At 46.8% G+C, this 23,865-nt stretch overlaps 3 protein-coding genes across 4 annotated transcripts in view; 2 read left to right on the forward strand and 1 right to left on the reverse strand.

The window, feature by feature from the left end:
- Positions 1-10,960, forward strand: LOC306917259 (carboxypeptidase O-like). Of its 2 annotated transcripts, XM_079495399.1 has the most exons (10): positions 1-251; positions 1,358-1,440; positions 1,939-1,978; positions 2,208-2,309; positions 3,041-3,148; positions 3,265-3,384; positions 5,848-5,950; positions 6,932-7,134; positions 8,471-8,555; positions 10,547-10,960. In XM_079495399.1, the coding sequence occupies exons 2-10, from the start codon at positions 1,373-1,375 to the stop codon at positions 10,828-10,830; spliced, it is 1,113 nt and encodes a 370-aa protein (XP_079351525.1). In that variant the 5' UTR covers positions 1-251; positions 1,358-1,372; the 3' UTR covers positions 10,831-10,960. The 2 variants fall into 2 exon arrangements, with proteins under 2 accessions (XP_079351525.1, XP_079351526.1); XM_079495400.1 differs by lacking the exon at positions 1,358-1,440.
- Positions 10,961-15,502: 4,542 nt separating this feature from the next.
- LOC306917187 (GTP-binding protein 2-like) lies at positions 15,503-17,167 on the forward strand (the record flags this gene model as incomplete). The annotated part of the gene is made up of 1 exon (XM_079495320.1): positions 15,503-17,167. Exon 1 carries the CDS (start codon positions 15,626-15,628, stop codon positions 17,165-17,167), a length of 1,542 nt encoding a protein of 513 aa, XP_079351446.1. The 5' UTR covers positions 15,503-15,625.
- A 615-nt stretch (positions 17,168-17,782) lies between these two features.
- The window catches only part of gart (phosphoribosylglycinamide formyltransferase), a 38,826-nt gene continuing 32,743 nt past the window's right edge, over positions 17,783-23,865 (reverse strand). The window contains exons 17-22 of the mRNA XM_079495442.1: positions 23,764-23,865; positions 22,118-22,279; positions 20,983-21,113; positions 20,465-20,606; positions 19,278-19,393; positions 17,783-18,702 (exon numbers count right to left, since the gene is read on the reverse strand). The exon at positions 23,764-23,865 is cut by the window's right edge and continues 105 nt beyond it. Coding sequence (XP_079351568.1) covers positions 18,505-18,702; positions 19,278-19,393; positions 20,465-20,606; positions 20,983-21,113; positions 22,118-22,279; positions 23,764-23,865 — 851 coding nt within the window. The 3' untranslated portion in view covers positions 17,783-18,504. The remainder of the gene's footprint in view (positions 18,703-19,277; positions 19,394-20,464; positions 20,607-20,982; positions 21,114-22,117; positions 22,280-23,763) is intronic.

Raw genomic sequence — 23,865 nt, forward strand, 5'->3', positions numbered from 1 at the left:
TCAGTTCGGATCCATATTGGAACAATTGAATACTCTAAATTATAGTACTATTATTATTATTATCTGAACCATGTAGCACATTCTCTATGTAAATTGACTTTATTACCTACTAAAAATTACAGTTAAAACCTTAAACTTCCTCTCAGAACTTTATTTCGTCTGTCTCCAATTCGTTTTTAAGGTATCCTTCTATTTTTTATGGTACCGTGGCTGTCATTCAAGATTTAAAGGGCTATCCACTCATTTGTAAGGTAAATACAGCACGGTATTTGGTCTCCCTGCTGGGTTATTGAAGGTATATATATATATTTACAGTCCTTTCTAATTAACATTACAGAATAGATATAATTTATTTTTATCCATTAAATGGCCTTTCTCGCCATCTTTCCAACAAATTGATCCTTGGGTCGCCGGATTTTTATATGCAACAATCCATTTAGATAACTTTTTTACGTTATTTCATTACTTATTTTTACACAGAAACATAATGTGTGTCTTCACAATAACTGTAATGTAATAATAATACTAATAATGTAATGTAATGTAATGTAATAATTATTTAATGAACTACACTTTTATTCTGAAAGCAACCGGATGTCTTAAATTTGCTAGCTCTCAAACAGGAAGTTCTAGATTTGCCAAAAAGACGGAGCCTTTGTTTTTTAACACGGCGGCTGACATCTAGTACAGTAGTACTGCTGTTGCATTAGCGCCACCTTCTGTTCACCTCGGCACACGTTTAAAGTTTATGCAAACATAAATATCAGTCTACTTTTGGAACATGCATGCATGATGCATGTAGATTGTCCAGTCTGTCTGACCACAAGGCAGAAGCTGGTATAATAAAACATATGATCCCCCCCCCCCCCCCCCCCCCCCCCCTTTGTGGAACAAGATTGATGGTGCAATACCAATGTCCTTGTCAAATATATACTGCAAAAGAGGAGAGATGGGTTGAGACATAGTACAACATAGCAGGTGTAAAGACACTTTAGTTGAGTATTTCCAACTTCCAATACTTGCTTTACCTCTACTCCACTACATGTATTTGACAGCTACTATAGTTACTTTGTAAATTTGGATTATTACAAAACTCTTTGTACGTGGGGGACCTGAGACAAGGGTGTGGCTACACAACATTAAACCTGGACATCTGATGATTATCGACAAAAGAGGAAAGAATGCATTAAACATTAACCAGGCAACAATCAGATGAGATCACGGGACCTTGCATAACCCGAGGAGGACCCACTATTCTGTTAGACAAAGGTCTGTCGTTATCAGATCCAAAGAGACTATTAAAATAGATCTCCAATGTGCCATGCAGTCACTCAGAGTGTATTTATTTTCTAAAAAGGAAGAACAGGCGACAATGCTTCGCTCTGTGGGATTTGCTTTTCTGATTCTGCTGTCTCAGATTGGGGCGACAATGGAGGAGCGGTGAGTCTGGAGTGGAGATGGCAGAGATCTCCTGGGTTTAAACTGCTCAGTTAGAGTATATAGCGAGTTCTGCTCTGCACAATAAATTGCTATAGAATTTGTTGCATTACAATAGAGCTATGCCTGCACACAATTACAAACGCATTTCTATCTGCACCTGTAACATCTAATATATTATGTAATATCTATTTGTATAGCAGGGCTTAGGGGTCATCCCTCCCTGGACCCTGACACTTGATCGATTGTTTATTTGACTTTGTAATAAATAAGTGATTCATTAGTATAGGCTTTCTTACTATGTATGTTAAAATAATGTATTTCTAACATAACTAAGTATTTTTCTCACTGGACATGACAAGAATACATAGAGGTAGAAAATGCCATAAGTAAAATAACATGTTTTTATGACATGCTGTGTGTGTGTGTGTGTGTGTGTGTGTGTGTGTGTGTGTGTGTGTGTGTGTGTGTGTGACTGTGTGTGTGTGTGTATTTTGACAGAATGGAACATGGCTACTACAAATACCATCCAATGACAGAGGTAAGTACACACATTGTGTGCACCATGTAAGCTTATGTTTTGGCAAGCACTCACACACACACACACACACACACACACACACACACACACACACACACACACACACACACACACACACACACACACACACACACACACACACACACACACACACACACACACACACACACACACAGTCTGATTCGTTCTACAATACACACAGGCCTTGTTGCTCTGTTCCTCCCCACAGATCACCTCATGGATGCAGCAGATCGTCAGGGAACACCCTTCACTCGTGTCCACAGAGGCTTATGGCAAGACGTTTGAAAACAGAACCATTAGCCTTCTCAAAGTAACCCATCTCCCTCTCTTAGGCCTCACTCAGACCTTTAAAACATTGATGCATGCTTGTCTGATTGTATGAATGTTGTGAGTGTCATGGCCGCCCCAATGCATTTCCAATGGAAGTCACATGGTTTGTAGTCCACATTTTGGACTACAAGCTGTTGTATGGCTTTCGGCTGTGTTTCGACTGCGCCCCTCCCCCTCATACAACACAAATGTTGTGTCAAACCATGTGACTCCCATTGGAAATGCATTGGGGCAAGCTGTGTCACACCCTTTGTATACAACAAGCATACAGCAATCTGTTGCGACCGTGTGAGTGAGGCCATACAGTGTTGGGCAATATTACTCAAGAGAGTAATATGTTACATGTTTCTCCTTAAAAAAGTAATAGTATATTACTTATTACTTGGAATCAAGAGTGGAATAATTATATTACACAACACAATCTGTGTTGTGTAATATAATTACCTAAAAGACAATAAATCAACAATCTCTCTTGACCTTTTAAATGAAATGTTTTCAAACTGTAATCCTCAGTAATATGTGCTATTTTTACAAAGTAATATGGTATAATATTACTGTTTTGGCAGAGTAATACCTTACTCGTTACTGGCTAAAATAATATTACAGTAATATATTACTAGTAACTTGTTACTGCCCAACACTGCTCATACGACATACCTATTGTATCAAAACATTAGCTTTCTCGAGTCAACTCCGAAATCTGTTTCATAGATTGGCGAAAGAACTAGTGGAGTGGAAAAGAAAGCTATCTGGATGGACTGTGGAATCCACGCTAGAGAATGGATCGCCCCGGCGTTCTGTCAGTACTTTGTCAGAGAGGTGTGTGTACTGTCTGTGTGTGTATGGGTGTGTGTAAATAAACTGTGAATAGAGGGCCGAATTTATGCATCTCATTTGTGTTCACACGAGTGCATGTTCAACTCGCCCACCATCAGATCCTCCAGGCATACAACAAAACAGACCCCAAGATGAGGGAGATGATGAAGAACGTGGACTTCTACGTGACCCCTGTGTTGAACGTGGATGGATACATCTACTCATGGACGGATAACACAGTGAGTACCAGTGTCTGATGTAAGGTTATTATAGTTAACTAAAACATACTGAAATTATAGGTATATGCCCTTATAGTTATCAGCAGTGACTGAATATATATTTTTAAATTGTATCTTTTGTTGAATTTTTGAGTGGTGTAAACCACTCCTACAACTGGCTTTTGTGTGCATAAAAAAATGACCATGGTTGCTATGTTCAAAATAATTTCTGACGTAATTAAATCACACCCGGGTGAACTGGATGACCGTAGCAACCGTGGTCATTTTCTCTGCACAAAAAAAGCCAGTTGTAGGAGTGGTTTACACCACTCAAAAAGCCTATTGTTACACAATAGGCTTTTTTAATCCAGCACCTGACAAATAACCCAAAGAACCCTAAACCCCTAAAACTAACACTAAAACGAATAAAGCGTTGTTACAAAAATACAAACTAGTAAAAACTAGCAAACCCGCTCTAAAAACGAATTAAAAGAAACTGAATTAGATTTTTTTCCCTTCAAAACTAACAAAAACTAAACTATAATGAAAAATCCAAACCCTTGGTCTGATGCTTACAGGAGGTGCAGTAATGGAAACACTAGTGTTCATAGTTATAGAAAGTACTGTCTCAGTGCCAAGACAATATTATTCAGTGAACATTAGTGTCCTTAGGGCGAATCTATTTTGTTTACATACAGTAGATTCACTGGCATTTAGTGTCTTCTCTTCTGGGATGGGCCTGGCAGTGGCTCAGGAGGTATAGAGCCTGGGGGACGGAAGGTTCCCAGTTCAATCCCGGCCGGATCCTACTGGCTACGTGTTGAAGTGTCCTTGATCAAGACACGGAACCCCTAGCTGCTCCTGATGAGCAGGTTGGGGCCTACATGGTTCCCTCCGCTGTCGGTGTGTGAATATGAACCGCATTGTAGCACGTTATGTCTAACAGTGTTCTGCCATTTGTTCCGCCATTGTGGCGGAACACCGATTGAAGTGAACAATGAGGGAAGAGCATTGTAAAGGGCATTTGAGTGGTCAAAAGGACAATACATTTAAATGCATTCCATTTAGCACTTCTTTTTTTTTTTGTGGCTTTCGCCTTTATTTTATATTTTTTTATGGAGGGACAGACAGTAGGCTGACAGGAAATGGGGAGAGAGATGGGGGGGAAGACATGCAGTAAAGGCCGGGATCGGGAGTCGAACCCACGGCACACTGCCAGACTGGATTACCAGCCAAGGTGCCTGGACCGCTGTGCCACGGCCCAGGCCATTTAGCACTTCTAACCATTTCCAAATTCATTATTATCAATCAAATGATTTTATTGATTTTGGTGAGAGATGAATTTTAGATTATGAAAATAAGCCTCACCAAAACTCCCTGCTTTAAATGTACTTTATAACTTTCTGAATTGCATCAGATGCTTCCATTGTTTTGGCAGTTCACTCTTGTTTATGTTTTACTTTTATGGTGTCCTAGGCAGCCTGTAAAACAGATAAGAAAAAGCACTCCTTAGGCCAGGGGTGGGCAACTGGCGGCTCGGGGGCCACATGCGGCCCCCACCTTCACTTAATGCGGCCCTCAGGTTAATGTCAGAATACTGATTATAATATTGGTTTCAGCTGTTTACAATTCCACAACATGCAAACATGACCCGCTGTTATTACTTCAGTCTAAATTAGCAGCTCAATGCTCAACACAAGTATAATTAAAGGTATTTGAAATGACATAAACATGTTAATTTTCAGGATTCCAATTCAAAAATAGCAAAAATTCAAGATTTCAATTCGAACATAGCAAAAATAGCCGATCTACAAGCTCAAAACGCGTCGCGTTTTGAGCTTGTAGATCGGCTATTTTGCTACGACAGCAATATATGGCCCTATAGGGAGTGAGTGGAGATAAGAGAAGAAGGAAGGCTTTGTCAGAGGCCAGGAGTTAGTGTATGAATTACAATGAGATATAAGCTTATCAGGTGGAATAAATGATTTTTGCATCACGTCTGTCACTTTTATCATTCAAGAATACTTTCATATGCTGGTAAAAGGTGAAAACATGAAATATATGAGCTCAAATATCTGTAGGCCTACAGAAATAGGAAATGCTTTACATAACACGGGGAAGCAGCGCTTTGCTTCTACGGGCCGACGGCGTGGAGCAAACTCCCACTGTACCTTCGACAGGCAGCCTCTGTAGACATTTTTAAAGCGCAGCTCAAGACCCACTTCTACACTCTTGCTTTTAATTGATCTTTTAATTTTTTTGTTATTCATGTCCTCACTGTATTGCATTACTGCTCTTGTTTTTTTTATGTTTATGCCTTGCTTTTCTTTCTTTTTTTTTCTCCATTGCTCTGTAAAGCACTGTGAGCTGCATTTCATGTCATGAAAGGTGCTATACAAATACATTTTTATTATTATTATTATAATAAAGTGAATGATTGACTGAATGTTTTTGAATTGATTGAATTGAATTTGACTTCTGCAGACTCGACTCTGGAGGAAGACCAGATCACCTGGACCCGAGGACTGTGTCTGTTTCGGTGACGGTGGCACTGATCTCAACCGCAACTTTGATGCCTTATGGGGGAGTGAGTGTTCTTCTACAACATCCATGGATGTGTTCCAAATTCAGCCGTGTTTGGGCAGATCTAACACAAAGCAGGTCAGGTCAGGTTATTGTGGCCTCCTGGTGGCGCTATAACAGGCCAATGTGAAAAGGGTGGGATTTATTCCTCAGCCTAGTAGGAAAGTGCGTGAAAAATGTCGCGTAAATTGCATGCTGCATTTTTGAGTCTTTTTGTTCAAAACAGGCCTATCCTGCACTTTGGAAGCCAATGTTAGCCAATTAGGATGGGATATGAAATAGATCTGTCTTGAGCACATGACATGACTATAGAGATACTGTAACGATGTGCGGGATGTTTGGACAGAATATGTAGGAGTAATATAAAAACGTCTGCCTCTTGGTGGCGCTATAAAAGGCAGATGTGAAAAATGCAGCAAGGTTTTTCCTTGGTCTCTAGGGAGTGTGCATTCAACGTTTCACACAGATCGGTGCAGTTATAGGTAACAATGTGAAAATCTGCCTCATGGTGGTAACAGGCCGATCTGGAAAATGTGGGGCAGAGGTTCGTTGTTGGCATCCAGGGAGTGTGTGTGCAAAGTTTGGCATCGACCGGGTTAACGGTGCCGGAGATTAGCTGGTAACGGACGGACTGACACACACACACACGGAGGGAAAAACATCAGTCATCAGAGTCTCTCCCCATGCCTTCGGCCTGGTGGAGACAATAATTATTGCCTTGGAGGGGCCATAATGAGTGACAAAACACAAAATATGAAACTTTGTCGACCACTAGACAAAAGTGTGTGGTCACAGAGCGAGGGCACCACTGTACCACATCGATAGAATGAACATAATACTTGCAGGAGCAATACACTTTGTTTCTGATCCTCATGATTCAACAGGTGTACTCAGTATGCTATTATGCTTTAATGTGTATATATATATGCTTTAATATACGTACTACTCAGCACATTCAGTCAATGTCTCCGGTATGTTTCCACAGCCGTTGGAATGTCACACAACTGCTGTTCTCTGTTTTACGCCGGTGCCGGACCCCTGTCCGAGCCTGAGAGTCAGGCCGTCACCGAATTTGTGGGGAGCAGGAAGGCCGACATTCTGTGTTTTCTGACCATCCACAACTACGGCCAGATGGTTCTGGTCCCATACGGGCATCCCAATATCATCTCCCCCAACCACAATGAGCTGGTATGTATGAAAGTCTTCATTGAGGAAATAGATACATGCAGTTGATGAATGAAATGGAGTGCCGTGATCCCCCCCCCCCCCCCCCCAAAAAAATATGATCATCAAGTACTATGAGATTATGTATTTCTTTTCTTCAAAAAGAGTGTACAGAAAGTTAAAATAATGTTTTTATGTGGTGTGATGTACCCATAAGTTCATACCATAGAGTATATAAAAGGATAGAGACTGAACTGGCGCGAAGCTCCGCCCCCCAGCTATTCATGTCAGTGGAAGTTGCTCAGTGGCGTTTTGAAGCACCCGGAAGACTGCTGGAAGTACCGTCTCAGAACGTCTACTTCCACATTTGACCACCAAGTTTTGGTGGTCAAATGCGGAAGTGCAACCGAGTGTTAAAGCCCAGCTGCACGGGGTTTCCCGGTCATGAATCTACGGGTCCGCCTGTAGTCCCTCCTCCTACCACTAGGGCCCAGTGCTTCAACGTTGAATAGCCTCACTGGCCCCTTGGTTCATACCTGGTTTTCACCTTAGCACCACCCACCTGAACTTAAGCCTCGCCCACAGCTGTGTGTTGTATGCTAATGTAGGAGGGGTTACGGGATGATTTCATGATGTCACTAAAGTGATGGTATTTCGATTGGGCCTTTTGACTCAAAGGCTTTCAGCTTTCAGGAAGAAACACAAAAATACACAGGGAAGACATATTTTAATATTCTAACCACACCTGGGGGTCTGTAATGTTAACTCCATAGATATAGGATCCGACAGGAAGCACGCACATCTCAAGACATTCTGCAGGTGCTGGTCAAAAATATAGGTACAAGGAAGGGATGTCCGCACACTGAGTTGTAGCTCCCAGGAACATTTATTTATTTGTTACAACGTTTCGACCTCTGTGGGTCTTCGTCAGGTATGACGAACTCCATAGAAGATAGACACATACAAACAGAAAAAGTACAAAAATCACAGCACTCCATCGTACCTTGCGAAGCGCATTTGAGTGGTCATAAAGAGTAGAAGTGGCGGCGGCGGTGGCTCAGGGGTAGAGTTTCCGGATGGTAACCGCAAGGTCGCCAGTTCGAACCCGGGCTCCCCCAGAGTCAGTGTCGAAGTGTCCTTGAGCAAGACACTGAACCCCTAATTGCTCCTGATGTGCTGGTTGGTACCTTGCATGGTTTCCGCTGCCATCAGTGTATGAATATGTGTGTGAATGCCGGGTGAATGTAATGCACAATCTATGTAAAGCGCCTTGGATAAAGGCGCTATATAAATGCACCATTTACCATTTTACCATTTAGAAGCCGCACAATGAACGTTAAACTAATGTCTGTGTTGTCAGATGGAGGTGGGCCTTGCTGCAGCAGATGCCATACGTGGGGTTCATGGGACGAGCTACACTGTGGGGATATCTCATGACATACTGTGTAAGTAGGAGCAGATCCACTGTGGGGATATCTCATGACATACTGTGTAAGTAGGAGCAGAACCACTGTGGGGATATCTCACGACATACTGTGTAAGGAGCAGAACCACTGTGGGGATATCTCATGACATACTGTGTAAGTAGGAGCAGAACCACTGTGGGGATATCTCATGACATACTGTGTAAGTAGGAGCAGAACCACTGTGGGGATATCTCATGACATACTGTGTAAGGAGCAGAACCACTGTGGGGATATCTCATGACATACTGTGTAAGTAGGAGCAGAACCACTGTGGGGATATCTCACGACATACTGTGTAAGTAGGAGCAGAACCACTGTGGGGATATCTCATGACATACTGTGTAAGTAGGAGCAGAACCACTGTGGGGATATCTCATGACATACTGTGTAAGTAGGAGCAGAACCACTGTGGGGATATCTCATGACATACTGTGTAAGTAGGAGCAGAACCACTGTGGAAAGAACTACACAAAAACCACTATATAGCAATGTTCTAAATCCACTGCTTCCTAAACAGTGGGTTAGGCCCCATATGTGGGTCGCGGACAGATTTTTATGAGTCTCTTTATTTTTTTTGTTTCCTACATTTTGTTTTTGATTATTGTTATTTCGAAACATTTTCAGAAAACATTCCCTAAAAACAAAAAGAATTCAAAACAAAATTCTAAGAAAGAAATTCGATACATTTTTTTTTACAAATGATTAACAAGTAGTGAAAATACAAGCTCATAACGCTACGTGAAGCAACACATTGCGTCCTTGTAGATCTGCTATTTTCCCCAGGTCCTGTGCACACGTCTAATTTATATTTGGGGTCACGAGCTAAAAAGTTTTGGAACCACTGATCTAAATCACTTGGCTTTTAATGTCATAACAGTTCCCTAAACGAGGTGCTCCTGACATGCAGAAGTTATTTGTATTATTCATCATCATTTTTTAACTATTAAACCCTCCTCGGGTATACAGCACCTCTCCATCTAAAGGGCGCGTTCGGAAATAGCGCACTGAGCGCACTGTGCAATGCAAACTAATAGGCGAGTGCGCTCCCGGTGCGCATTTCCGAACGCACCCCAAATAACTAAGGATTATGTGGGTGATCTTGGAATTGAACTTGAAATACAAATTGTGAATTTTTCATGTTGAATGTTTTCATTTATTGGTCTGCACCATCTGTTGTTACTCTGTGACATCCGTCTGTATAATAATGCACCCACTGTATAACTATATCTCTGTCACCTTGGCTTTTAACCACTTTTAACCATTATTTTAAACTTTAGTTATTGTAAAATAGCAGATCTACAAGCTCATAGCACGGCACTATGAGCTTGTAGATCTGATTTTTGAAAAATCGTGAAAGTGTGTGAAAATCTTTGAATATAATTTCACAGCAAACGTTTGCTTACCATTTGCTCACCTTGGCTTACCCTGTTGTAGACCCTGTTGTAGACCCTAACCCTTACCCTGTTGTAGACCCTGTTGTAGACCCTAACCCTTACCCTGTTGTAGACCCTGTTGTAGACCCTAACCCTTACCCTGTTGTAGACCCTGTTGTAGACCCTAACCCTTACCCTGTTGTAGACCCTGTTGTAGACCCTAACCCTTACCCTGTTGTAGACCCTAACCCTAACCCTGTTGTAGACCCTAACCCTTACCCTGTTGTAGACCCTAACCCTTACCCTGTTGTAGACCCTGTTGTAGACCCTAACCCTTACCCTGTTGTAGACCCTAACCCTAACCCTGTTGTAGACCCTAACCCTTACCCTGTTGTAGACCCTAACCCTTACCCTGTTGTAGACCCTGTAACCCTTACCCTGTTGTAGACCCTAACCCTTACCCTGTTGTAGACCCTTACCCTGTTGTAGACCCTAACCCTTACCCTGTTGTAGACCCTTACCCTGTTGTAGACCCTAACCCTTACCCTGTTGTAGACCCTTACCCTGTTGTAGACCCTAACCCTTACCCTGTTGTAGACCCGCATTCCGGCCTCTCGATGGACTGGGCCCGTCTCGTGGGGATCCCCTTCTCGTTCTGCTTGGAGCTCCGGGACAAGGGCCAGCACGGCTTCGAGCTGCCAGAGGAGCAGGTCAGGGCCACGTGCGAGGAGGCCTACGCCGGAGTGCTGCACATCGTCCGCCACGTGCACGACAAGATCTTTTGTCGGTCTGGCGCGGTCGCCATCACTGCTACCACTACTACACTGTGGACCACACTGTTGGTGGCGGCATGGGTCACCGGCTGCACCACTGCACTGTGAGAGGGGCAGCGTGGCGGCATGGGTCACCGGCTGCACCATTTAACATTAACCAAAGAAAATGACTTAACCTACCTTTTAAATAATTAAAAGGCTGTTAATAACTTTGTTTCCATTTCTGTCACATACTTCTGTCTGCAATTTGATATTTTTCAATTAAATTGATTTTTTTCATCATCACTCTGTCAATGCACTCGTTCGTGCACACATTCTCATTCTCAAACTTGCATCAAGAAGACGAAGACAAAGTTTCTTATATCCATATTAGTGAATTGGCTAATGCCACTATACTACTCAAAGGGGTTGTCTGAGTTTAGAACCCACTGCAGTGGTGTCCGGTAAGTAAGAACTTAACCGAGATGTCTAAATCCCTGACACAACGGTACCTGGGTTGTAAGGCCAAATGAATATTAACGAGGTGGCCTGTCTGGGTTGTAAGGCCAAACATCCTATCTCGTACGGAAGGCAACGGAGTTCTCGTGAGGAGCAGAGGAAACTAGAAACGCACTCTGTCGAGCAGCCAACTTGCGCTTTGCACACAAGTTGGCCATGAATGGCCTACTTGTGTACGTACGTACCCCCCCCCCCGCTGGGATAGGCACAATAAGCCACTCCCCCCCTGGGATAGGCACAATAAGCCACTCCCCCCCTGGGATAGGCACAATAAGCCACTCCCCCCCTGGGATAGGCACAATAAGCCACTCCCCCCCTGGGATAGGCACAATAAGCCACTCCCCCCCTGGGATAGGCACAATAAGCCATTGGCTTCAGCCTAAACCCTTTTGGTCGAAGTGTAAAAAAACACGACAAAATGAATACATGTAATGTAATGTTTTTTTGTTTTTATGACCAAAATAAAACTGAACTGAACTGAACTGAACTGAACTGAACTGACCTGAACTGAACTGAACTGAACTGAACTGACCTGACCTGACCTGACCTGACCTGACCTGACCTGAACTGAACTGAACTGAACTGAACGTCTGAAATCCACATAACTCGAGAACCGTTCGTCCCACAGACTTCAAATGTCAACACACGCGCTCCACACCCCCACAGGGAGTGGTTCCACACCCCCACAGGGAGTGCAGTGCTCCACACCCCCACAGGGAGTGGTTCCACACCCCCACAGGGAGTGGTTCCACACCCCCACAGGGAGTGGTTCCACACCCCCACAGGGAGTGCAGTGCTCCACACCCCCACAGGGAGTGCAGTGTTCCACACCCCCACAGGGAGTGCAGTGTTCCACACCCCCACAGGGAGTGCAGTGTTCCACACCCCCACAGGGAGTGGTTCCACACCCCCACAGGGAGTGGTTCCACACCCCCACAGGGAGTGGTTCCACACCCCCACAGGGAGTGCAGTGCTCCACACCCCCACAGGGAGTGCAGTGTTCCACACCCCCACAGGGAGTGCAGTGTTCCACACCCCCACAGGGAGTGCAGTGTTCCACACCCCCACAGGGAGTGGTTCCACACCCCCACAGGGAGTGCAGTGTTCCACACCCCCACAGGGAGTGCAGTGTTCCACACCCCCACAGGGAGTGGTTCCACACCCCCACAGGGAGTGGTTCCACACCCCCACAGGGAGTGGTTCCACACCCCCACAGGGAGTGTTCCACACCCCCACAGGGAGTGTTCCACACCCCCACAGGGAGTGATCCCACACCCCCACAGGGAGTGCAGTGTTCCACACCCCCACAGGGAGTGATCCACACCCCCACAGGGAGTGTTCCACACCCCCACAGGGAGTGTTCCACACCCCCACAGGGAGTGTTCCACACCCCCACAGGGAGTGATCCACACCCCCACAGGGAGTGATCCACACCCCCACAGGGAGTGTTCCACACCCCCACAGGGAGTGATCCACACCCCCACAGGGAGTGTTCCACACCCCCACAGGGAGTGGTTCCACACCCCCACAGGGAGTGGTTCCACACCCCCACAGGGAGTGCAGTGTTCCACACCCCCACAGGGAGTGCAGTGTTCCACACCCCCACAGGGAGTGCAGTGTTCCACACCCCCACAGGGAGTGGTTCCACACCCCCACAGGGAGTGTTCCACACCCCCACAGGGAGTGGTTCCACACCCCCACAGGGAGTGCAGTGTTCCACACCCCCACAGGGAGTGGTTCCACACCCCCACAGGGAGTGCAGTGTTCCACACCCCCACAGGGAGTGGTTCCACACCCCCACAGGGAGTGGTTCCACACCCCCACAGGGAGTGGTTCCACACCCCCACAGGGAGTGCAGTGTTCCACACCCCCACAGGGAGTGGTTCCACACCCCCACAGGGAGTGGTTCCACACCCCCACAGGGAGTGTTCCACACCCCCACAGGGAGTGCAGTGTTCCACACCCCCACAGGGAGTGCAGTGTTCCACACCCCCACAGGGAGGGCAGTGTTCCACACCCCCACAGGGAGTGCAGTGTTCCACACCCCCACAGGGAGTGGTTCCACACCCCCACAGGGAGGGCAGTGTTCCACACCCCCACAGGGAGGGCAGTGTTCCACACCCCCACAGGGAGTGTTCCACACCCCCACAGGGAGTGTTCCACACCCCCACAGGGAGTGCAGTGTTCCACACCCCCACAGGGAGTGCAGTGTTCCACACCCCCACAGGGAGTGCAGTGTTCCACACCCCCACAGGGAGTGCAGTGTTCCACACCCCCACAGGGAGTGCAGTGTTCCACACCCCCACAGGGAGTGCAGTGTTCCACACCCCCACAGGGAGTGCAGTGTTCCACACCCCCACAGGGAGTGTTCCACACCCCCACAGGGAGTGTTCCACACCCCCACAGGGAGTGCAGTGTTCCACACCCCCACAGGGAGTGCAGTGTTCCACACCCCCACAGGGAGTGCAGTGTTCCACACCTCCACAGGGAGTGCAGTGTTCCACACCCCCACAGGGAGTGCAGTGTTCCACACCCCCACAGGGAGTGCAGTGTTCCACACCCCCACAGGGAGTGTTCCACACCCCCACAGGGAGTGTTCCACACCCCCACAGGGAGTGCAGTGTTCCACACCCCCACAGGGAGGGCAGTGTTCCACACCCCCACAGGGAGTGCAGTGTTCCACACCCCCACAGGGAGGGCAGTGTTCCACACCCCCACAGGGAGGGGGTTCCACACCCCCACAGGGAGTGCAGTGTTCCACACCCCCACAGGGAGGGCAGTGTTCCACACCCCCACAGGGAGTGCAGTGTTCCACACCCCCACAGGGAGGGCAGTGTTCCACACCCCCACAGGGAGTGCAGTGTTCCACACCCCCACAGGGAGTGCAGTGTTCCACACCCCCACAGGGAGTGCAGTGTTCCACACCCCCACGGGGAGTGCAGTGTTCCACACCCCCACAGGGAGTGCAGTGTTCCACACCCCCACAGGGAGTGCAGTGTTCCACACCACCACAGGGAGTGCAGTGTTCCACACCCCCACGGGGAGTGCAGTGTTCCACACCCCCACAGGGAGTGCAGTGTTCCACACCCCCACAGGGAGTGCAGTGTTCCACACCCCCACAGGGAGGGCAGTGTTCCACACCCCCACAGGGAGTGCAGTGTTCCACACCCCCACAGGGAGTGCAGTGTTCCACACCCCCACAGGGAGTGCAGTGTTCCACACCCCCACAGGGAGGGCAGTGTTCCACACCCCCACAGGGAGTGCAGTGCCAGGTGTCGAGTCCGTCGGATAGCCGGTTGTCGAGAACCAGCACAAAAACCTCTTGCCGGACTCTGGACATGATCACCCCTATATCTCCATATATGGAGCTGGCCTGTTCCGACATAATTCTGACATCTGCATAGACTCCATATTTGGGCATGCCTGACAAAGAACTCCATATATGGGCATAAAAAGGGACACAGACATAACTGGGTGGGGCATGCATTTCCAACTTGCATCGTTCCTAGTAGGCACAGGCACTGACTGCTCTAGTAATCCTAATCATAAGAATATTTTTATTTTCGTATTTTTTTGAGTGAAGAATGTCATGAATTGTTATTTAGATGGAGGTGGTGCTGTAATCCCGAGGAGGGGTAAATTCAGTTTAAATACAAATGACAATGAATAATTTCCTCCAATGTGCAACAAAATTATAGGCCAGTGCCCAACGGGCACTGCTCTAGAGGCTCTGGACAGGGTCCCTGCCCAGGCTGTGGAAAGGGCCCAAATTAGCCCTATCGAAATACACTTTAGTGACATCATCAAATCATCCGCTCCCCAGCGTCATGCTGTGATGTCACACTGTGATGTCACACTGTCACCTGTTTCCGTGGCAACAGGTATCCACTATTCTACTGCCAGACTGTATAAAAGCAGTCGGAAAGTCCATATTATGTATACATTCAGAACAATCTATGAGATGACATCCTGAGCCCCTGACCGTCAAGGCTTATCCAAGCCATTATTTCATATTCTTTCGAGAATTATATTCACAAATTATGGTCTAATACGTGTGACAAGTGATCGCTGCCACCCTATATTGATCTAGAAGAATTTAAACCACCAAGCCAATGTAATGGATACACACTCGCAGTTACCAGAGCTTTTTGGTAACATTACATTATCTGATGAACAGAACTCCGGGTCTCAAGGAGTTGGAACTAATCCTGGTGATGGCTATGGAATGGTGCAAAATAAATCTTGGGCAAAGAATGAGGAATCAACACGTCAATCATCATCTAGAGAGTTGAAACGTGGCAACAACCGCCCAGATCTACCTCCAGAGGTCGAAGAGGGAAATATCGAGTACAAGCGGAAGCTGTTGAATCCCACGGAAAAACGCTTTGAGCAACTGGCCACGCAAATGAAATGGCGTCTACAGGAGGGGCGGGGCGAAGCCGTGTATCAAATTGGTGTCGAGGACAACGGCATGTTCGTGGGCCTATCGGAGGAAGACATGGAATTGTCACTGCAGACCCTCCGGAGGATGGGAGAGAAAGTGGGAGCAGATATTGCCATCCTCAGGGAGCACGAGTTGGACTCCGACACTCCTCGCAGGACCGCCGAGGTGCTCGTCCGCAAGGTGCCAGATGACCAGCAGTTCCTGGACCTGCGAGTTGCCCTTCTGGGCAACATGGACTCGGGAAAATCCACACTTCTGGGCGTTTTGACACAAGGCGAGCTGGACAACGGACGGGGGAAGGCACGGCTCAACCTTTTCAGACATCTCCACGAGATCCAGACCGGACGCACCTCCTGCATAAAGTTAGAAATCCTCGGCTTCGACGGCAAAGGAAAGGTCGTGAATTACAGCGAGTCTCGGACGGCGGAGGAGATCTGCGAGAGCGCCTCGAAAATCATCACGTTCATCGATTTGGCGGGCCGCCACAAGTACCTGAACACTACCATCTTTGGCCTTACCAGCTCCTGCCCGGACTTTGTGATGCTGGTCATCGCTGCGAATACCGGCGTCGCCGGAACAACGCGGGAGCACCTGGGGCTGGCCATGGCCCTGAAGGTGCCCATCTTCGTGGTAGTCACCAAGGTGGACCTGTGCACACGGGCCACAGTGGAGCGCACGGTGCGGCAGCTGGCACGCTTGCTGAAGCAGCCGGGATGCAACAAGGCACCGCTGATCGTCGGCAACGCGGACGACGCCGTCACGGCGGCGCAGCAGTTCGCCCAGTCGCCCAACGTCACGCCTGTCTTCGTCGTGTCGAGCGTGTCGGGGGAGTGCCTGGATCTGCTTAAGGTCTTCCTCAACGTCATCCCTCCCCTCAGCAACAGCAAGGAGCAGGAGGAACTCACCCAGCAGCTCACAGAGTTCCAGGTGGATGAGATCTTCACGGTCCCCGACGTCGGGACCGTAGTGGGAGGGATTCTGTTCAGTGGTGTCTGCCGCGAGGGAGAGCGGCTGGTGGCGGGGCCCACGCACCTCGGCCGGTTCCACCAGGTGACCGTCAGGAGCATCCAGAGAAACCGCTTGGCGTGCAGGGTGCTCAGGGCTGGCCAGGTCGCCACGCTATCGCTGGGCGACTTTGACCGGTCGCTGCTTCGCAAGGGCATGGTCATGGTGAGCCCGGAGATGGACCCTACCATCTGCTGGCTGTTTGAGGCCGAGATCGTGCTGCTGTTCCACGCGAAGACGTTTCGCCGGGGGTTTCAGGTTACCGTTCTCATCGGCAACGTGAAACAGACCGCCACGGTGGCGGCAGTGCACAGCACGGACGAGCTGAGGACGGGAGAGAAGGCGGTGGTGCAGTTCAAGTTCATCAAGCAGCCAGAGTACCTGAAGGTGGGGGCCAAGCTGGTGTTCAGAGAGGGTGTGACCAAGGGCATTGGTCACGTCACTAAACTACACCCCGTCTGGCAGTACCACCAACCCAGCCCCGAGGATGAGGTCTAAAGCATTAACACAATGAGTGCCTCCTGCTGGACGAAGCTGGTATGGCGCTTGGGTGCCATACTAGCTCTAGACAGCGCCAATGTTCCAATCGCGCTCAAACCGCGCTCAACGGATATACAAATATATCTGTATGTCTTTAAATGTTTTGATGATTTGAAAATGGAGGACCATGATATAAACTAAGCTTTTTCTAGTTTTATCCGCTTAGCAATTTCTGTATTGACCTGTACCCATTCTACAAACTGTTACACAATGTTATACAATAATCAATAAATCAATCATTGGAAATATATTTCCTGGGAAAAACGTTGACGCGTTGACTTTATTGCACTATTTTAGCACTAGTACTCATAGCAGTAAGACTAAGTGGCATATAAACTATGAATACACTCGTACCTCCATAGCATATGAGGTACTATACATAACAGAAGTATCTGAAAATAACTCCATTTCAATAATCGTGCATTCAATGGGTATACAATTTGTGGCCCAGCAGGTTGGCGACATACAAAAATCACACTTTTGGCCCTTTGACCATAGTTGGGTGTTTCCTTACTACCTGGTGTTTATTTCTCTATGAAACACTATCAAATTAAATCGAGATGTCTCGCACAACAATTGTAATTAATTTATAATAGTAGTTTAGACAGTACAAGACATTTAATTGTAATCATTCTAACACGTGGTTATGCATTCACACGGCATTGCAAGTAACATTCGAAAATAAATGTGTGAAAATCTATTTCTTGTAACATTGCTCTAAAAGGTAGGCGACCACTAATGGAATGTATAGTTCTTTCAAGTAGAGATAAAACACAAGGAATGTTTAGAGGATGAAAGTAATGGATCCAATGGATGGATGGATGGATCCAATGGATCCAATGGATCCACTACCAGCTTTGAAACCAGACAGTTATCCATTACAGCACAACGTTAACCAGCGTAGGTGTGTGCTAATGGGCTATGTGCACACGGAATCGCTCTTCCTACTTCTGATTCTAAAAATGTCTTCTACATCCTGACAGTTTTCTGAAAAAGCTATGTTTCTATATCAGTGGTTCTTCGACTTTTCAAAAATAGCAGACCTACAAGCTCGTAGCGCGCCACTCGGTGGTCACCGACGGCTCCAGACAATTGTGACTGGGGGTGCTATAGGGGTGCTGGCTATTTAGAAGGGGGGCTAATGTATCTTGGTTTACATAGAAGTCAGTCAATTGGGCTTGTTTGGACGGGGGGCTTAGGGGCTAAGCATCCACCAGAGGGGGCTAAAGAGCCGTCCCTGGGGGGGGGGGGGGGGCTTTAGGTTGGGTGGTGGTGGGGTCTCTGTCTCTACCCTATTAGCTTAGTACGGCAGAGTTCCATACTATACGGCCGTCTTCCCCGAGCTTGACGGCGCCGCTGGCCACCAGCTCCAGGGCAGCGGGGAAGGCGCGGTGTTCGGCCTCGCGGATCCGATCCGCCAGGCTCTCCTCCGTGTCCCCCACTAGGACAGGCACCGCCTCCTGCGCGATGATGGCCCCCGCGTCAACCTCCTCCTAAACGACAACATGAAGAGACGTTGGGAACTTAAGTGTAATGTTTTCTGTCAACATGTGTCATCATTTCATTTTGTAAACTGTTTGTATAAAAGTTAACAAATACATAAGACATGATGGCTGGTTAGTCAGTAGGCCTTACAGTATAATGAAGGGTACAGTAAGTTTCCCAAACACAGGGTCGGGACCCTTTTGTGGGTCATGGACACATTTTTATGTGTCCCTTCATTTTGTTTCCTACATTTTGCTTTTATAATTCTTTAATTCCAAAACATTTTCAAAAAACATTCCCAAAAAAAGCAAAACATTTCATGAATTAAAAACAATTTCAATGATTTTCTTTTCAGTATTTTCATGAAGAAAACAAAGAAAATAAATAAATTCCATGAATTAGAAAACAAATGTTTAATAAGTACTGTAAATAGCCGATCTACAAGCTCACAACGCGTCACTTCACGACGTGTTGTGAGCTTGTAGATCTGCCATTTTCCCTAGTTTGGGACCCGGGGAGACATGAAACCTCTCTTTTCGGTCACAGGCTAAAAAAGGTACTGCAGGAAGCCTGTTGTACTTACAGCCACAAAGTGGACAGTGCAGCCGGTGACCCTGGAGCCAGCCTGCAGAGCCTGTTTCTGGGCATTCACTCCCTTAAAGGAAGGCAGCAGGGATGGGTGGATGTTCAGGAGTTTACCTGTGACACACACACACACACATCTGGTTAGCACACAATTTGGTTTCAGATCTTACCATCTTGAATTAAAACAAATGTTCTGATGTGCAACTACATATAGGTCAGTGATCCACAGATCACAATCTGGGCCCACCCAGATTGACAGACAAGTAAGACGCGTGAACGCGGGAAGCGAACGCAGCTGTTGTGGCAGTCTGACGCACATACACACAGAGCTTTTTTTTCCTCTTAATTTTTTTTTCTTTTATTTATTTTTATTATTTATTTTTATTTTTAAAATGTATTTATTTTATTTTTGTAGGGTTTTTTTTGCGTGCGTGCGATGCACGTGCGTGCGTGTGTGTGTGCATGTGTGTGTGTGTTTTTGTGTGTGATACAGCTGCGCCCTCTGGTGGCGGGCGGGTGGTGTTACAGCGTGACACACAGACAGACATGATCTGCTGGGTCTCATAGTAAATGCTCACTGCGTTCGCAATCACTGCGTTCGCAATTAGCCCAACCTATATGAGATCCATGAAAACTGGATTCTAACATTAAATTCCCATTGACAATGAATGGAGAATTTTACGTCATGGTGTCTGAGCAAATCATGATGTTGTATGATGATAAGAGCACCCCTCACTTCACACGGGTGTGATTTTTATTAAATAACTCATTTTTGTATTTTAATCATATGTAATTGTCATCATGGAAGTGGCTCATGATTAGAGCTTCTTTTTTTTATTATAATTTTTATCCCACGATTTTGTAACCCATTTTTCACCCCTGTGTCAATTATCTAATGTGATCCTGAGCTCTACACACCCTCCGCCAACCTGGGGAGAGCAACGGACTTGAACTCATGCTTCCTTCATGCACCTGACAGGGGGAGTTTCCCACTTGATTAGAGCTTCTGACTGTAAGACGGAAGAATTTGAAAATTGCAAGAGCCAACAGTCTGGCAATGAGAGACTAGTGAAGAAGAGATCCAGTAGGACTAAAAGACAAGTCATTTTATGTAGGTTTTATTCAAAAGACTATAACTAAACTAAAATCTAAATTTGCTGTCAAAATGCAGCAGCATGGTCTCACCATTCCACTTCTTGACAAAGGGTCCCGTGAGGATCCTCATGAATCCCGCCAGACAGACCACCTCCACCCCAAACTCCTCCAGCACGCGGTCCATGGTTTTATCGAACTCCGCTCGGCTCCCGTACTGCTTGTGGTCCACCACCTGGTCAGAACAAGACAAGAACTCAACTTCTGTACACTAACCCTAACTGTACTTCTAACCCGTACAGCCTGTGTTCTACCACCTGATCAGAAGAAGACAAGAACTCAACTTCTGTACACTAACCCTAACTGTACTTCTAACCCGTACAGCCTGTGTTCTACCACCTCGGTCAGAAGAAGACAAGAACTCAACTTCTGTACACTAACCCTAACTGTACTTCTAAACTGTACAGCGTACAGCTTGTGTTCTACCACCTTGGTCAGAACAAGACAAGAACTCAACTTCTGTTTCCATACAGATGGCATTATCTGGAGTAAACAGGTACATCCGTCATGTTGAGTATGTGTGGCCCTTTTGCTCCGTACGTAGTACGTACCCGTGTCTGGATGCCGGCCAGGGAGGCTCTCTTCAGGCCCTGCACGCCCGGCCGGTTGGAGATGACCACCAGGATCTCAGCCGAGCTGGACGGACGCTTGGCCTGTTCGATCAGGGCCTGGAGGTTGGTGCCTGCATGGACACACAGTCACAATGCTTGAGCGAACATCTATTCCAATGAAGACTGATGCAAAGTCTGACCAATACAGATTTCCATTTGGAAATCGCTCACGCGTCAGACTGAAGCTATTGATTCAGATATCAGTTTGTCTTTGTCACTAGTCGTGTTAATCAGTTCGAAATGAAAAACAGCTTGGAATGGAAGACATTTTAATTTTCTGATCTTTGTATTGTTTTTCCATAACTCGATAAACAGAATTCAACGATTTCTTTCTGAAAAATAAAATGCAGACAAATTTGTAATTTTTACAACATATACCTAATTTATGCATTTATTTTAGCATCATCAGGAATGTTGCCATTTAGATCATGAATTAAATGTGACAAATAATTAGCCTAGGTGGTTGTGCAGTGTAAAAATCGTGAGCGTGGAATCTTCTTCATGTTTGAGTAAATGGTCACGCCCCCCTCCTACTAGTACTTTGGGATTAAGTATAGTCCCCCCCCGCTATTCATGTCAGTGGAAGTTGCTCAGTGGCGTTTTGAAGCACCCGGAAGGACCGTCTCAAAACGTCTATTTCCGCATTTGACCACCAAATTTTGGTGGTCAAATGCGGAAGTGCAACCGAGCGCTCAATGTTAACGCCCAGCTACACAGGGTTTCCCGGTCATGAATCCACGGGTCCGCCTGTAGTCCCTCCTCTTACCACTAGGGCCCAGTGCTTCAACGTTGGAGTGCCTCACTGGCCCCTTGGTTTTAGACCACGATGGAGGGGCGCTGTCTCAAGCGAACTTGAGCCACGAGAGACACCACCGTGGCCAATCACAGCACGTCCTTGCACAAGTGCACTGGCCAATCATAGCGCGTCCTTACTCAAACGCGAAGAGGATTCCATACTCTCGTATAAAACAATGAAGCCATAATTGATCATATATATATTGTGATTACAATGTGTAAGGGTATCGTTCGGAGATGACATTCCTGTATTTACAGTCGTGTCAGGAATTAAACACACCTGTGCCGGAGATGAGGACGCCCACTTTGGTCCTTCTGTGTGGTTTGGTGTCACCGTCGCCATGGTGACGACCGTTCAGCGGCGCCTCCAGATCCACGCCGGGGGAGGAGGGGACAACGTACAGGCTGTGCTTCAGGTTACGGACCACTACAGGCTCCGCCCCTGCAAAATGGTGATGCGGTTAGTGACGGCAGTCATGCACTGACCAACATTAACTGGTCATAAATGAGTTACTGGTCAACAATCATGGAACGGTGAATAGTGGAGGAGAATAGGGATATTTCATTCGCCACAGCAGCCAAATCCATATGCCCACCATTATCGTCTGGTGTTCAACCGCCCCAAGTTCTCCCACACAACCATCCTTCTCCGTTCTCTACACTGGCTCCCCGTAGCGGCCCGCATCCAGTTCAAAACCCTGGTGTTAGCCTATAGGGCAGTGAAAGGAACAGCTCCTTCCTACCTCCGGGCTATGGTCGATGCCTACACCCCTGCCCGACCACTTCGGTCTGCCACCTCGGGGCGACTGATTGCCTCGTCACTCAAGGGTCCTTCTGGCCGATCCACACGGTCACGACTCTTTTCTGTTCTGGCCCCACAGTGGTGGAATGAACTTCCCACTGATGTTAGGACAGCAGAGTCACTGCCCATATTTCGCCGCAGGTTGAAAACCCACCTCTTCAGGAAACACTACCCTTCCTCTCTGCCTGACCTACTTGTTGTTAACTAGTTGTACGAACGCTTGTTTTCTATTGTTGTATTGTTTATTGGATCTTGTTTAGTCGATACACTTAATTGTTTTAGCTCATGCTCATTTGATTTAGCTATTTTGTCTCATCTGTTTAAGGAAATAGGTAGCTGATATATTGCACTTTTACCTTAGCGCTAGGTATACTCTTGGTTGCTTGTTTTTGCAGAAAATGCACTAAAGACTTCTGGTGATTAGTAGTTTTTGTTCCCTACCTATGTTGAATACACTTATTGTAAGTCGCTTTGGATAAAAGCGTCTGCTAAATGACTGTAATGTAATGTAATGTAATGTAATTAACATCCTATATAAAAGGCAAAGATTTCGAAATTTCATTATGCTTTAAGTCAGCGGTTCCCAAAGTGGGGTCCGCGGACCCCTAGGGGTACGGGACGCATAGCCAGGGGGTACCCGAAATAATAATAATAATTTATTATAATAATATAATAATAAATAATGTTTATCTATGTGGTCATTTCTGCCAAGTTGCGCAATAAACGTATTTTTTGTGTTGTTCATTGTGTTTCTCCCATGTTTGCTTTGGGCCAATAGCTGACATGATTACTAAAACTACAACATCAGTCAACCTGTCGTGACCCCAAACAGTAACAGCAGGACGCATGCTGCAGAAACAACAAAAAGACTCAGGACACTTGAAAGGTTTCTGCGGCCGCTTCAGATGAGGGGGTACCTGGAAAAAAGTGTGGGAACCCCTGCTTTAAGTAGCATGTGACGTGTCAAACTAGGGGTCTTTCATGATTCTGAATCCATTGCAAGCATTCGTTTTGCACGAAAAACACTCCTAGGGCTAAAAAACGGCCATAGTAACTTGCCCAAATGTGCCGACCTCATCACATTTTCGTTTTACATGTAAGCGCTTTGTCCACCACTGTCTCACCAGGCTGCTTGTATGCCAGCGAGCCGACAATCCAGGCGTCCTCGTGGGCCCCGTGGAGCTGCCGCAGGACCGTCTGGGCGTCGGGAGAGGCCACCACCAGCA

This window comes from Electrona antarctica (assembly GCF_951216825.1).
Source record: "Electrona antarctica genome assembly, chromosome: 24".
Lineage (NCBI taxonomy): Eukaryota > Metazoa > Chordata > Actinopteri > Myctophiformes > Myctophidae > Electrona > Electrona antarctica.

Coding starts and splice junctions, on each gene's coding strand:
- LOC306917259 (XM_079495399.1), top strand. CDS start 1,373: ATGCTTCGCTCTGTGGGATTTGCTTTTCTGATTCTGCTGTCTCAGATT. Junction 1,441..1,938: donor GGGGCGACAATGGAGGAGCG/GTGAGTCTGGAG, acceptor GTATTTTGACAG/AATGGAACATGGCTACTACA. Junction 5,951..6,931: donor CTTTGATGCCTTATGGGGGA/GTGAGTGTTCTT, acceptor ATGTTTCCACAG/CCGTTGGAATGTCACACAAC.